This window comes from Myotis davidii, unplaced genomic scaffold (genome assembly GCF_000327345.1).
Source record: "Myotis davidii unplaced genomic scaffold, ASM32734v1 scaffold189, whole genome shotgun sequence".
Lineage (NCBI taxonomy): Eukaryota > Metazoa > Chordata > Mammalia > Chiroptera > Vespertilionidae > Myotis > Myotis davidii.
Window position 1 is genome coordinate 629,300 of NW_006383017.1, and position 16,053 is coordinate 645,352.

At 54.0% G+C, this 16,053-nt stretch overlaps 1 protein-coding gene across 2 annotated transcripts in view; it reads right to left on the reverse strand.

Moving 5' to 3' along the window:
* The window catches only part of FAM107A (family with sequence similarity 107 member A), an 18,481-nt gene that overhangs the window by 1,590 nt on the left and 838 nt on the right, over positions 1-16,053 (reverse strand). The window contains exons 1-3 of one of the 2 annotated variants that reach the window (XM_006779129.2): positions 9,013-9,183; positions 2,133-2,307; positions 429-585 (exon numbers count right to left, since the gene is read on the reverse strand). In XM_006779129.2, the coding sequence (XP_006779192.1) occupies positions 429-585; positions 2,133-2,302 (327 nt within the window). In that variant the 5' untranslated portion in view covers positions 2,303-2,307; positions 9,013-9,183. Of the gene's footprint in view, positions 1-428; positions 586-2,132; positions 2,308-9,012; positions 9,184-16,053 lie in introns of those variants that run through there. The other variant, XM_006779130.2, reaches the window with a different exon arrangement.

Here is a 16,053-nt window from a genome sequence, read left to right on the forward strand (position 1 = left end):
TTGGACCAAGGGTCCTCTCTGGGGAAACGGAACCAGGGGCCAGTTTTGCCACCAGCCTGGTAGCTGGGGGGACAGACCATGGGACCAAGTTCCTCCTGTGAAGCTTTGTTCACATTGCTTATCTCATTGGGCCTCGTCTCTCAAATGGGAGCTGCCTGGCTCAAGGGCAGTTGTGATGACGAAATCAGAATCAACACGCAATAGATGGGGCCGATGAGGAAACTGAGGCTCAGGGAGGGGACGCCACGGGCCCAGAGTCACCCAGCGAAGCGAGTGGCAGAGTGAGGACTCAGGCCAGTGGGGGACTCAAGGTCCAGCCCTCGTTTTGCTCAACTGGCCGGCTGTGGCCACACGCAGAGCCCTCCCTTGGCCAGCGGGCATTCCTAGGGGGCGAGGGGCCGGGCGGCGGGGCTGGTGGCCTCGCTCACCTGGTTCAGCCTCTGCTGCCGCCTCAGCAGCTCCTGCTCGAAGGGACACTGCAGCCGCTTGGCCTCCAGCTCCTCCTTCTTCTTCTTGATGATCTGGTTCCGCCTGCGGTGCTCCAGGACGCGCTGCAGCTCGGGCTTGCTGTCCACACCCAGGCCCCTGGGGTGGGAGGTGGCGGGGAGCCGTCAGAGACCCCAACTCCCCACCCCCGCCTCTCACTACCATTATCCCCTGCAGTCCTCCCGGCAACCCGGCAACCCCGGGTGTGGCGTGTGGGATACACACTGTCCCTTATGCAGAGAAGGGGAGTGAGGCTCCCGGGAGTTCGGATGCGGGTCCAAGTCACAGATACGAGGGGAGTGAGGATGTGCACCCGGGCCTGTCTGACTGCTGAGACCAGGTTTATGTTACTTCGGGGTAGTTTCTGGGGATACGTTCCTAAGGGTGGAGCTGCTGGGTCAGTGCCTTTAAGAGATTTTGGACGCATTTCCATCTGCCCCTTAGGAAAGATTCTCCAATTTATACTCTGTCCACAGGGCATCTACTTCTCCCCACCATCACCACCCAACCCTTTTGCATTTGTGAACCTGGTAGGCGAGAAATAACACCCGGTTTTCATTTGTTTCTTTGATTATTAGCATATCCAACAGCCTTTGACTTGTTTACCAACTATCTGCATTTCCTCCTTTGTGAACTAACTGTACCTGCCTTTTTGCTAATTTTTTCCTCGCGGGTTTATGAGAGGTCTGTATATATTAATTTTTGCCTGTGACTTATATTGCAAATATCTCTCTTGATTTGTCTTTAGTTTTTTTTTTTTTTTTTAAAAAAAACCCTGGTAGTGGTTTTTGGCATTAACAGGGATGACTCTAAAAGGCAACCAGAGAAATACTTCTGATACACTACGAGGAAAACCACCACCAATACAAACCACCACCGATACAAACTCATCCGCGGGAAGGTCCCTCGCACACAGCTGCAAACAAGGGTGAGAATCCCAGCCCGCGCCAATGCTAGAAGTGGCCAGGAGAGGGAGCTGCAGAGGCGCCGACGCCTCCATTCCGGCCCTGGTGAGCCTGGACTGCTTTCCAGGCCTGGGCGGGGACAGAGGCCCAGCTTCCCTCCCCTCTCCCCATTCCTTCAGTTGCGAGTTCTAGCCCTGCCCCAGGCCTGCCTCTCTCACTGCACCCCCAGCCCCTGCTCCATTCATGGCCCCTCCAGGGTTCGGACACCCCTGCTTGAGCCCCTTCCCAGGACTGCATGGTTCCTCTGGCCTCCCTCACACTTTATGCTCCAACCACACTGAACGGATGGTGTTTTCTGTCCAGTTTCCAGGCTCACCCATCTGCTGGAAACATACCCCATGGAACCACCCATCCTACCACCTGGCTATGCATCCATCCCCTCTGTAAGGGCAGGAACATTCCTTCGTGAGCCCCCAGGGTCTGGCTTAGTGCCTGGCCCATCGCAGGTACTCAGGACAAGTATGTGGAGGTCAGGCACACAGCGGGTAGCTGGATGGGAGGACAGGGCTTTTGGACCTTCGCAGTCTCTGTTGGTCACCATGGGGGTACCCTCAGCCCTCCTCAAGCTCCCAGGAGCCCCAGGATTACCCCCAGGCCTGCCTTCCACGAGGGGCAGCCCCTCAGGCCCCAGCAGCCTGAGCAGGTGCTAGCCAGGCTGAGGCAGCCAGGCTCCGTCCCCACCTCCTGTGGTTCATGAGCAGCTCTCGGTGCAGCTCCTGATGGCTCCGCGAGGCCTTCACGGGGATCAGCAGCTTCTTGGGCTTGATGAGCTCTGGGTTCCACTCTCTGTACTCGGGCCGGGCCATCAGGCCACCGATGTCTGCCCGTTCCCTCTGGATCTCTGAGTACATGGAGGCTGTAGAGATGGGGAGGGGAGAGCTGGTCAGAGCAGGTCACACACTCACCCACCCCCGTGGGCACAGCGAAGGCAAGGGTCTCGGTCGCCTTGGCCACCTGCTACTGTGTGGCTCTGGGCAGGCTAGCTGGCTTTCTGGGCCTCAGTTTCCTCAGCTGTGAGCTGCAAATAGTGGAGCCTGTGCACAGGGTTGCTGTAAGGGCTGGAGAGGCTGTTTGTAAAGTGGGGTCTAGAGGTCAAGAGCTACTGGGCCACAAAATATGGGTCGATGTGCAAATGGTTTTAGCCTGACTTTGAAAAAAAAACACTTTCCCTCCTATGAGAGGGATTACACTTGAGTTTCTGTTTTTCAATAAGTCCAGAAAAGAAAAAAATTATGTAAAAAGAGCAACATGTACTTGTTAAAGACAATGGGATGAATGCTGTAATGAATGGGAAATATCACCCCTTATTGTCCAAACTCCCTGTCCATCATTCCGAACGCATCAGTGGAAGTGACCGGCTTTCCTCTTTCTCCAGAAAAGAGACAGAGTGTGGAATCCAGAGGCTGCTGTGCCTCCGATTACGGAGGGAGGGTGTCCTTAAAGTGCTCAAAAACAAGTGGAGAGAGAGAGAGAGAGAGAGAGAGAGAGAGAGAGAGAGAGATTTCTTAAGGAAAAGTATCAGGAGGGTGACACAGCCTGGCCCATTAGATGCTAAGAGTAATTAGAGTGAAAATGTGGGCACTGGCTCTGCTCCCTTCATGAGTCCGGCTTTTCTGAGGTTGAGCCTCTGCTACATGCCAGGCACTAGCAGCGTCTGGCCTGGTACACAGTCGACAATTAATATTTGTTGGAAATTGAAGATAGAAACTTTGAGGAAACCAAGGCTCACAGAGGTTGGTCTTGGGGAGCCAGCGCCTTAAGGCATGGGGTTTCCATGCGGCCACTGAGGGGGTGTGTCCCCACTGCACACACCAGGGTCCGTCCCCTCTCTTGAGGGCCACCATGTTGGCCTCGGACAGACACTCCCATTCCCCACTGACTGGAGCAGGAAGAAAGCCGTTCTCTGCCTGACGGGTTGTATGGATGAACAGTTCTCCAAGAAATCCAGACAGGGCTGGCGGTCTGTGCAGAAACCTGGGAGTGGGTCAGCGCCCAGCGGGGTTGGACACAGCAGGGGGTTGATGGGCTGTGAATTGCCAGGTGCCATGCCAGGGAATGAGGCACCAAAGGGAGGATGATGCTTTGCAAATGGTGTCACACCAGAACCGTGTGTGGCATTGCTATCACTGCCCACTGCAGGGTGCTTCTGGGAGGATGAGGAGAGACCACATTGGTGAAAGTGCTGTGTAAGCTGGGCAAAGTGTTAATTATTATTGGATGAAGTCAGATTAAGTGTCAGAGCATAGATAGAGACACACTTACTAATTTTTTTTCTTGAATTCACATTCTCAGAATTGTTTCTAAAACAAGAATTCTAATTAACTTCCTTTCTTCTCTTTTTTGTTACAGTTTTTTAAAATTATTATTACACTTGGCAAAATAAACAGTTGGCTATAGCAATCCTGGTCCCCCGCCTCCCCCCTGTTTAGAAATGTGAATATTTCCTTAGCCAATGGGATTAAGTTGTCTGGGAGTCAATGCCCTAGAATACCCTGATTCAGATTGGAGTTTTGGAAGTCACCCCCCTCCCCCATGATGCCTATTTCCGTTACCAAGTCCCATCAATTGCTTATCTGAGTAATTCTCAGCTATATATCCCAAGCAGGCCGCTATCACCACACTTCACTCTGCAGCTCCCTTAGCCCCTTTGAGCCTCAAACCTTCCAGTGCTTCAGAATTTCAATCAGTCACACCATCTTCAAAACAACGAATGGTATGTAGCCACAGCAATAAGGCAGGACACAGAAATAGTTGCATAACTTTAGGAGAAAGCAGAATTACTATTTACATAAGCTATCACTATCTACCCAGAATTCTCAAATGTATGAACAGAAAAGCATTTGGGGCTAATGAGAGAGTTCAATAATGTGGTCAGACACAAAGTAACTACACAAAAGCAAGAGCTCCCACATAACAGGAACGACCACTGAGAAAGTGCACAAGAATAAACATCCATTCTGCAATCTGTTTGGGTTCCTATAATTTTCCAGGTTCTGTGGTAGACACGGGACACACCGAGGTGAACTAAGCAAGCGGGGTTCCTGCTCTCACAGGCGGACATCTACTAGGGAGGCAGACAGTAAACGAGTACACGGCCAATAACAAGAAACGATTCGGACTCGCCAGGAGCCTGCTGGTGGAGCCAGAGGGGCTGCGACCAACGGCTGCACCCACCTTCAGCCAGGTGCAGGGGCCGGGCCTCTCTGAGCAGGTGACATTTAAGACCTGACGGGGGCTGCGAGGGGCAGAGGGAACAGCACGTGTGACTCACGTACCTAGAACAAGCTAGGTCTGTTCAGGGAACAAAAAGGCACAGTGTCCCCGGGGTGGCGTGAGCGAGCGATGGGGAGAGTGGCGGGTGGACGGGTGGGTTCAAGTCTGGGAAAGATCGCATCTGATTGGCTTTAAGAAAGGCCATTCTCGCTGCTGTGTGTGGGAAAACTCAGCAGGTTTGAAGAATATTTTTATCCGACTTCATTTTCTTTCACTGCCCGTGGGCGGTCTGTCTCTCCCATTAAATTCCAGAGGAAAACGTCTGATTGGCCAGGCTGAGAGCCTTCACCCATAGGGGCCCCCCCGGAGCAGGTGGGGCCCAGCCCTCAGCGTCTGTGGAGAAGAGGGTTCCCTGTGTTTTCATTCCGCACTGAGCCCTGCAAACTAGGCAGCTAGTCCTGCACCCCAGGTCCAATCAGTGAGCAGCTCTGGCTCAAAGATCTGCTCCAGACTTTTTTCTTTTTTTAATGAAATCGCGGTGAGCTGCAGGGTTGGTGTTTCTCAGGGGCCTGGGTGGTGTGGTGGCTGGGACAGGGATCCTGAAGGATGAGGCTGGTGCTCCAGCCCAGAGCTGCAGGCTGCGAAATCGCTGCCTTCCCCAGTTAGGGCGCTGAATTCCCGCAGACAACACGTGTGGGGCAGAGGCAGGGCTTAGAGGGCTGCTGGGCCTCCGCGTGGAAAAGATTACAAAGATGCTGGAACAAAGGGGCCGCTCAATGATGTGCTGGTGACTCAAAACACCTGGGCCCCCCGGGGGCCAGCGGGCCTCCTGGGCAGCGGTGGGGCCATTCCGAGGGCTGCTCTGGCCAGTCTCTCAGGCTGCTGGGTGTCCTGAGAGGTCCGAGACTCTGGGAAGTGACCAAGAGGTGAGGTGAGCTGAGCTGAGCATCAGCTCATCTCTGAAAAGAGGGAAGGTGGGTGTCCCAGGGGAGAGCTGGAGGGGAGGAAGAGGCAGTCTAGGAGAGAGTTAAGGGGCTAGTGAATACCCTTCGCTGGTTGTAAAGGAAGACAGAATGAAGCTTAGGTGTACGGACGTTGGAGCCAGTAGAACCTGGGTTGGGTCTGGCTGCCCTCTCATCACTTACTGCCTATGGCTGCTTTCCAGGGGAACAGCAGAGTTGAGTAGCTACGGAAGCGGCTCTTGATCAGTCGTCTTCATGAGGTTGTTGCAAAGTGAATGAGGTGATACTTGCAAGGTGCTTACGTGCTGGCTACAGGGCAGCCACACACAGCGAGGCAGGGCACGGCTTCACGCCCCCGGAACTGCACAGTGTGGCCACCTGATAGCCGTTAGCAGTGGCCGCTCATCAATCCCGTTCCTAGTCTTGGATTGAGCTTTCTCATCTTCCTTAAAAACTGCACTGGTGACACCAGGGATTTCAACTCTGGCCGCACACGGGCATCACCAGGGGATGTTTGGAAAATACCGATGCCTGAGTCCACCCAGGGATTCTGGCTGAATGAGCCCGGGAGGCAGCCTGGCTTTGGAATGTTAAAGTAGTTCCCCAGGTAATGCCAATTGCCAGGCAACTTTGTAAACCAGGGTTACAAATCAAGCTGCTTCGCTGGGGCCTGAGTGGCTTCAGTCGAGTTGTTGGCCTCGCTGTCGTGGACGCCCCTGGTTGAAGCCACAGCTCTTAGCAGCTCTGGGACCTGGATGGAACCCTCCTCCTCTGTGAAATCGAGATGCTGTGAAGACTGGATGAGCTGATGTGCGGGGCAGGGGGTAGAGGCAGCCAGGAGGCGACAGCTACACGCAGTGTTTCGCATGCGTACAAGATGGGCAAATCCCCTAATATGCAGACTGTGGGACAAACCTCACATTTTGGGTGGGGTGATAATAGATCAGGGGAGAGGTTGGGAGATTGGCCTTGGTTCTTCCCTGGTTCTGCCAATGACCGGAGAGGTCCCACAGCTCTTCCCCCACAGCTCTGCAGGATGCCAGCCCCAGTCCAGACACGGCTCAGCTGGGATCACTAACCTCTGCAGTGAGCTCACCAGGCTGCTGGGGCAGGTGGGGCAGGCGGGGCAGCAGTTCCCTCGCCTCCCCCACAGGGGAGCAACGGAGGAAAGTGGCACCCATGGAGACCCAGGTCGCATGCAGTTCATCCTGAAAACAGCTGCAGGACCTTGGCCGTCTAGGCTTTACCGTCCCTTTCTTATACCTGCCTTCCCCTGCTGGAGGTTCTGGCTCCGTCTTTGATGACATCAATGGTAACAAATGGCACCGGGACCAGAAAAGCAACATGGCAAAGGCAGATGTTTTGGAGGGGACAGACTGGATTTGAATCGTGGCCACATCCCTTCCTAGCTGTGTGACTTTAGGCGAATAGCTTAACCTCTCTGAGCCCCTGTACAGTGGGGATAACAGCAATACCTACTCACGGGGCTGTGTGGAGAGTAAACTGGTACAATGTGGGTGATGTGGTTGGCCCAATGCCTGGCACAGTGGTGCTCGCAAGGCACACTGTGGCTCCCTGACCCCTGTGGAGAGCATCAGCATTTGAAGAAAGCTCACTCCCTTCCATCTGGACCTCACAACCGCCCCAGGGGGCAGCCAGTGCTACTGTTTTATCGTTCCCATTCTGTAGATGAGAAAACCGAGGCTCAGAGAGCTCAAGCTACTTGTCCCAACATACACAGACTAAATGGCAAGACTGGGACCTGCAGACTCCAACTCGAGTGCTCTTTCTAATCACTCCACTCCTCCAGGCGCACTACCTTTCAGTCCACAAAGGAGGTTTATATCTCTCTTCTCTCTCGATACTCAAGAAACCCCAAAGAAGAGGCAGTGTGAGTCCATTTTATAGATGAGAAAATGGAGGCCTGGTACCTGGAGGACATCCAAGCCATACAGAATACCAACTCTGGGCTGGGCAGACAGACTCCACAGGCTGTCTACCCACGGCCGGCCTTTGTCTGGGAGGGGACCAGCTGGGGCCTTCCCTCCCTGGGTGTGGGTCAGTCTGCACTCCTCTGCCTTCCCTCCCTCGCCCTGGCTCCTTGTTGCTATTCAAGCAGCTGGGCTCAGCATACGCCCACCGGACCTTCAGACCTTCGTGCTTCACCATTTCACGAGGTGGAGGGGCAGAGGAGAGAGAGGAGAACCGCGGGCAGAGGAGAGAGAGGCCTTCAGTAAAAGTGCCCGGCGTGGCCCCGGGTTTCCTAACGCGCCTCGCTTTCCCCCTCCCTGTGGGGAAAGTGCCCGTTGGTATCGCACTGGCCGGTAACCACAGAACTGTGTATCTGGGAGCCACCTCCAGATCTCCCTGCAGCCCCGACCTGGCTGCAGCCTCCCCACCCCATGAGAAAAGGACTCAAAGACGAACTTCCTGAACACTCTGCTCAGGGCCCCTCGGCCCTCCCAGGCCCAGGGCTGGCCTGCAAGGCCCTTAGCAAGGCCGGGGGAGAGGCTGTGCGGCTGACCAAGGAACAGAGCAGGCCAGGGTTCCTGCTGGCCCACCAGGGGCACGGTGCCACCCCTCCACCTGGCAGAGACCTCAGGGGAAAGGTCCTGGCTGGTACTTCCCACCAGCAGAGCTAAGTGGCATTCGGGGTCCAAGCCACCGGGAGACACAGGTTTTCTGCCTCACGGCCGAAAAGTGACACAGCCAATCCCACAACGCCTGGCTTCTGGCCAATCCCAGACTTCTGGCCTCGAACCGCCAAACGCAAAAGCCAAGTGCACCTGAGAGGCAGGAGGGTGGCACGTCAACGTTGCAGTGAGCCACATACCGTGCTCGGCACCCCACAGCCGCACTTCATGAAGCTCCTACAACAGACTGAGGAGGTAGGTACTATCGTCATCCCTTTTTACAGACGAACGAACTGAGGCTCTGAGGGGCCTTGTGATTTCCCCAGATCACACAGCCAGCAAGTGAAGGCGCCAGAATCTGAGCCGAGCTGTCGGATGCCAGACCTGTGTTCTCTCAGGTGCCACCCTGCGGCCTCCTGTCCATCAGCGATGCAGAGAAACCGCCACGCTGCTGCTAATGGATGTGGGCGAGTCAGACCCTGTATAAACTCAGATCCATCTGAGGAAGACAGATCAGCGAGAACGGAGGGCTGTATCCGCGTGCTCCCTCCACTCTGTCTCCTATCTTTTCCCCAAGCCCAGAGGCACCTCCCCATCATTTCACAGATGGGGCAGAGCCTGGGTCCCTGAGCTTAAATAGCTCCACTCCCCGCAGCCCACCCCAGTGCTCTGGGGCTGCTCTCTTGACCCCGTACCTCCTCCCAGCCCAGCACCCAGTTCCCAGCAGGTGAAACAGAAGAGAAATGGTCTTACTTCTCTGCCCACGTCCTGCGGGAACTCGGACGGTGTTGCTGGCCTCCTCGCTCCACCTAGAAGTCCCAGACTAGCTGCAGGGCCGCCTCCTCCACAGGGCGGTTCTTAAACCCCCGGGATCACAGGCCAGGCGGCTGAAATGTGCCAGCGAGTGAGGCAGCTTTGCATTCCTGTTTATTCTGGTATCAATAAAAAGGAACTGTTACTATAGTAACGAGTATTTCACTTGGTGCACAGCCACTTCCACAACGCGGAACACCGTGTCCAGGCCACACGTTTGAGAGACACAAATAAATACCTATTTTGTCAGATTGTTGCAGAGTAAGAAACATGCCAAGCTTTGTTCTGAGTGAGGAGGCATTTCCGTTTCTAATGGGAGGGTCGGCAAGAGTGCAGCCAGCACCGCCTGGTGCAAGGGAAGCCGGCTTCCTGCTGGTGCCCGGGGCTCCCGGGGGTGAAGGGAGGGGGAACCGCCCTGGGTCAGTTCTTGGCCTCCCACGGGTGGCTCCCAAACTCTCTGCGCTTTATTTACTCGGTACCCTGAACTTCGTCTGAACTTCACAGATAAGCACCGACAGGACATCGCCCAGGGGAGTGTGGGGGAGTGGAAGCTCAGCCCCCCTGTCCCTGCCCCCCGCACCCTCATCCCGGGTCAGCCCTGGCCTGGGCACCAGCCCCTTGGCAGGCACTGAGCCTTGGTCTCTGTGTTTGTGGAGAATCACAGGGTGGATGAGAGAAAACACGGATGAGGGGACATCAGTGAAAGCATTTAGTCGATACTCAGCAAATGGGACTTTTCCTGCAGAGAGAACTGGACTCCATGTGACTGTGGGAGTGCCCCAGCATGCAGCCGTGGGCCCGGCAGGAAGTGCATGCCACCGTCCTGGCTCAGTGAGCAAACAAACGTGTGGATGCAAAAATAAGGAATGGGTGTCGATGCCAGAGGCCATCCCCTCGCAAGGAAGCTGGCATCTACCAGTTCAACTTGGCCCTCTTCCCACCTTTACTTTCTCAGAAGAGTCTGTCCTCTCTGACCTCTATCATTCATTTAAACCACATTTGTTGAGTCCCTACTATGTTCCCGGCACTGCTCCCTGTGTGCATGACACAGATGGTAGCTCTGTGCTCAGGGACCCTACATTCCAGGGGGTGGGGGTGAGACAAAAGATAAGGAGCCGAGAAAACGCTGCGTCATTCTGGGAGAGGTGGGAGGGAGGGGCTGGGGCTGGGGAAGTGTGGACGGAGAGGGTGATGTTTTAGGGAGGCTGAACGGAGAGAAGGAGTCACAGCGTGAAGTCTGTCCACCTGGGAGAGCATTGCAGGGAGTAAGACGAGCGAGTGGAAAGGCCCCTGGGTGGGAATGAGCTTGGGGTGATGGAGGTGTGAGGAGGAGGAGGTGGGAGACGGGGCTAGACAGGGGGCAGGGGCCAGGTCAGGCATGTCCCGGGAGCCTGGGCCACGCTGGGCCTTTCGGGGCCATTTAAGGGTCACAGGCTCTCCGGTAGAAAGTAATTTTCTGGAAACAACGAAGGTCCCTTTTTGTTTCTTCTTCCTAAATTCTGCTTCCCTTGAGGTACTTTGAGTGGCAGCCACCCCAGCCTCCCACTCTGATGTGGCTTCATTTCACTAAATTTTGACCAGGGGACAACAGCTAAGTCCTTGTCAGACCACTCCTCTGCCCCCGGTCCTACAAATGGCTATTTATTTGGGCCTTTCCGGGGCCCACAGTGATCTGTCTGAGCCAATCCCAGGGCCCACTGACAGCTGGAGCAACACAAGGGGTCCTGGGGCAGGGGGACCGCCGACAGCTTCCGCTCCCACCTGGAGAAGACAGCCCCGAATCCAGCTCCGTCCAGAGGAGACGCTGAGGGTTCCCATGCCAGCTCGCCCTGCGGTCGACTTCGTGTCCCTTTATTGGGAGACTCCAACAGTAGCCCCAGAGCAACCAGAGCCAAGTAGAGTTGGGCGTGAACCCCCCCACCCCCTGAGGTTGGGTGCACTTTCCCCACTAAAGCTCCTCTCACGGTTCAACCTGTTACAACCCATCAGGCTTCCCCACGGGACTGCCAGCCTGGGGCAGGGCCTCCCCTATCCTCCTTAGCTCGCCTGTCCCAGGCCACACTGCTCAGCAACCGCACTGACTTCCCCGAGCTCCTCCCAGCACCATCTTCTGTGTGCGATCGGTGACCGACCGTTTCCCCAGCCACACCCCATCGGGAGGAGAGCAGGCTACACCCCCTAGCAGGATGCAGTCCACAGCATGCGCATTTATTGAGCTGAAAAGGGGTCCACTTCATGTTTGGTGAAAAATCAAACTGCAAAACCGCATGTATTACAACTCCCCCCTCCTCTTTCCCCAAAGTCAAAGTTAGTACAGGAGGTCAGTTCTAGATCAAAGTTGACCCTTGAACAACAAGGGGTCAAGGGCACTGACCCCTTGTGCAGTTAAAAGTCCACGTACAACTTTTGATTCCCCCCAAACTAATAGCCTACTGCTGATAACATAAACAGTCGATTAACACATATTTTTGTGTTATATGTATTATACTAGGGACCCAGTGCACGAATTCATGCACCTTGAAAGGAACTGTGGGCTTAGGCTGTGGTGGGCACAGGGGTGGGTCTCGGTCCATCCTCTGCACCCTGCCCGGCCCCTCCCGCTGTGGCCCCCGGTTCCCTGTCTGCCATCAGTCCTGCTCCTGCTGCTGCTGCTCCCACGCACTGACAGCGTGGGAGCAGCTCACAACGCTGACAGTGCAGAGCCATTGGGATGGTGCCAGCAGTGGGTGCGAGCCGGACCAGTGCTGTCAGCGGGTGCAAGTGGCGGCTGCTGCCCCGATTGCCCCTCAGGAGCACGGGGAAGTGGAGAAGTCCTCAGGGGCAATTGGGGCCAGCAGTCGCTTCTCACACCCGATGATGGCACTGAGCGATAGGGACTGGCACCAGGTGCCGGCAGCAGGTGCAAGTGCCGGGTGGGACCGTGGTGTGTGGGAGCAAAGAATTTTCAGTAACCACCAGAGGCTCACTCCAATGACAGCGACTGGTGGCCCACCTTGGTCAGGTGCCCGGGCTCACCTGGCCCACCAACCCGCCGCAGCCGACGCCCGCCATGTTCCATGCACACCCCTGGTGGTCAGCGCACGTCATAGTGATCGGTTTTTCGGTTGTTCTGCTGTTCAGTCTATTTGCATATTAGGGATATATATAATGTGTTCTTACACCTTGAAAGGAACTGTGGGCTGTGAGGATAAATAAATAGGTTAGAGATTTATTACTCTAATAAAGTAGGTTAGAGACAAGAAGGTGCTAGTAAGAAAATCATAGCGAAGAGAAAATACATTTACAGTCTTTATTGGAAAAATTTTCCTATAGGGGACCTGTGCTGTTCAAACCTGTCTTGCTCAAGGGTCAACTGCATATACATGGAGAACCAACCTGGGTGCAGATATTCTAACTAACCTACTAACGGAGGTCAGTTCTGGATCAATGTATCTCGAACATCATTGCCCGATGTCACTTAGAAGGAGGGGTGAAGTGGAATTCTGGGCCATTGCTGTATTAGAACCTATGAGGGAGGAGCCTAGGAGTCTGGATTTATATTTGGGACTTTGAGAACTACGATTCCATGGCATAAAATGACAAGCTCTTCTCGTTTGTCACTGTTTTTGTAGTGTTTGTGGCTTAAAAAAGACAAGTAAGCAGAGATTTCTTTTGCTGTCAGAAAAAAGCAATAAAGAGAAGGAACATGAAAAAGAGCAACCTTTTCCAACTAACTGTAGTTATGGTTCACATCTGGTTCAGCCATGTCGGAAAGTAGGGCCTTCTGGGAAAATGAACCTTTCAGCCGGTCACTCCAGGCACCGGCCGAACTCAGCCCCAGGTGCTGCCTCCTGCCTCGGTCGGTGTGGCTTTCCCTGAGGCCTCCCCATTCTGGGGGTCAGATTCAATCCATGGAGGCCTGAAGGGGATCCCAGTGCTGAGCACATCCCTCCCACATGTCCTTCCTGCCCCTCTGAAGTTTGTTTTCTGGAGAACAAGAGGTGCAAATGGGAGGGCAGTGAAGACCAGGAGAGGCAGTGGTGAGTGGGAGCTGGCAATCTTCCTGCATCTACGGTGGGCGGTGGCTACAGCTTTCATTAAAAACTCCAAAACCCCCTTTCCTTTCATTTCTGACCCTTTTCTCCAAGCCAACAGGCGCAGGAGCAGTTATCTGGGCCCACAAACATCAGACAAGAAGTTCCCATGGCAACTCCAAACTTCCTCCCCAGCCCTGTATTCATTCTATCTCCAAGGCCACTTTTCAAGCCTCAATGAAGGTTTTGAGAGCCACCCACACAACAACCCTAGAATTCAACCTCCCCTCCCCCCTACATGCTGGGCTGAAAGGAATGGGGGAGGGCAGGAGCTTTTTGGCAGAAACACTTGTCATGGGATCCACGAGAGATTATAAAAGTAATGAGAGTTGCCTTTACAACAAGTTCGAACTAGGAAGAATTTGCCCGGTGGAGGGATTTCAAGCGTGAAAACAGGAAAGTGCAAGGGAGTGGGGAAGAACGGAGCCCTGTTTCAGAAAGCTGGCTGTCCACCCGGCTGCAATTAGGCAGTTAATCTGGTCTCAGCTGCAGAAGGACCTGGGATGCCCCACTCCCATTGCATTTTAATTCACTTGTAGCCAGACAAGAGATGGACAGTGGATCTAGGGATGGGGAGAGGGATGCGAGTGGGGGTGAGTGTGTTTGTACAAAGGAACCTGGGCAGACCATCGCTTGTCAAGCCAAGCAAAGTTCCATGATTCCTGGCCGTGGGGTCGCCAGATGTAGCAAACAAAAACACAGCATGCCCAGGTAAATTTGAACTTCGGATAAGCAATGAATGATTTTCTAGACTCTAAAGTATTATTGGTTGCGTGTCTGAGAGTCAAATCTAACTGGTACCCTGTATTTACCTGGCAACCCTACTTGGCAGGGAGGGTTGGAGGCTCTGTCTGTGCCACAGCGACAGGCTTCCCTCCCTGCCAGGAACCTGGCCTGAGCTCCAGGTAGGATGCCTGCAGCCAACTGCAGGTGGACCTTCACTACAGCCCTGCACAGCCCACCAGGCATGGCCAAGCATGCGTGACCCCCCGAGGGGAACCCTTCCAGCCCAGGGGGTCAGAGCCTGGGCTCTGGTGTCAGCACAGACTCCACTCATGGCTCCAGGCTGCACAGCTGGGTGACCTGGTGACCTCCAACTCCCCATTTCCTCAATGGTGGGGCAGACATCCTTTTGAGGAGAGAAGAAGGCACAACATGGTGGGAAGCCCTTCACACAGTACCTGCCCCAGAGTCTGGGCTCCAAGGCGGGAGCTGTTTTCTCGATCACTCATTGAAGAGCATTAAAGATTTTCATCCAAGTGAGAAAAGTGAGGTCAAAGACTAGAGTCAGTACAATCTCGGCAATGAAGAGCAAGCACGCATGACCACGCACAACCTCTGCACAGCAAAGAGTAAAAGGAGGCATTCCCAGTGTCACCAGTGCCTGCTTCTGTTAGTGGGATTCTAGGTGAATGAACGTCCCTCTCTTTATTCTCGACTTCCCAAAATATTCATGGTGAGCCTGTATTATTCTAATATTGAGTTATTTTAAAGTAATTTGAGATGACAGTTTTTCTAAAAGCGGTGTAGTACTTTGGGGCATAAGTTGAGGCTACTGTATGAAGACGCTGCCATCCTGGCTTTGATTCTACGAGCCTGTCTTCCATCGCTGCTGCAGGGGGATCTTCCCTCTTCACTGAATGGCCGAGTTGGCTCCTCTCCCCTCAGTCCTACTTCTTGCTCTTCCGTGTGAGACAGCCAGAGCAGGCAGCCCTGGGTTTGAATCTCAGTCCCACCCCTGATGGGCCGTGTGACCCCGTGGGCAAGTCGTGTGACCTTCTGAGCCTCGGTTGGTTTCCTCATGTATAAATAAAACAGTGGTCAATACATATTGGTTGAATGATTAAATGAATGAGATGTACAGCATTTGGCAGGGAGAGCGGCAGTAACAAGCGACCAACAAGCATTTGCCGTTGTTACTACTGTTCTCAGAAGGTGTGCAGGGTTTGGCATCCATGGACCCAGGTTTGAATGTGTTTTCTACCCTTTAGGGCAGTGATGACGAACTGTTTGACCTCGGTGTGTCAGCATTTTGTAAAACCCTAACATAACTCTGGTGCCGTGTCACATATAGAAATTTTTGATCTTTGCAACCATAGTAAAACAAAGACTTATATTTTTGATATTTATTTTATATATTTAAATGCCATTTAACAAAGAAAAATCAACCAAAAAAATGAGTTCGCGTGTCACCTCTGACACGTGTGTCATAGGTTCGCCATCACTGCTTTAGGGGGATAGAGAAGGTTCCCTAGCAGGGCCGTGGGCCAGCAAGCTGCTTGTCCTCCCTGAGCCCCCGTCTCCTCACTCATTAAATGGGGGTGACAATCAGCGGTGACTGTGTAGGTGGCCCAGGCACAGGCCTCTGCTGCCCTCCTGTAGTACAGGTACCAGGCCAACATGTGTGGCTGGAACGACTCTAATAGGTCTGCTAGTTTGGCTGCGAGTGAAACATGCTACCTTTGGAGCAGCGGTTCTCAACCTGTGGGTCGCGACCCCCGAAAATATATCCTGCATATCAGATATTTACATTACGATTCATAACAGTAGCAAAATTACAGTGATGAAGTAGCAACGAAAATAATTTTATGGTTGGGGGTCACCACAACATGAGGAACTGTATGAAAGGGTCGCGGCATTAGGAAGGTTGAGAACCACTGTAGGCTCTTGGCTGCAGTTAGAGGGAACACAGCGTTTGGGACTGGAGCTGCGCCCTCTTCATCTCTGTGAGGAGCTAGGAACTGGGCGGGGACACTTGGGGAGAACGCTCGGTGGGGGAACCGCCGGAGCTGGGATTTGAAATCAGATTTTTCTAATTAGAAAGCGCCGCCCCTTCTGCCTGCCCGGCGCCGCCAGATTTAAGACCCTCCCCGGGAAGGCGCCGCCAGCCCCGACGGCTCGGCCAGCG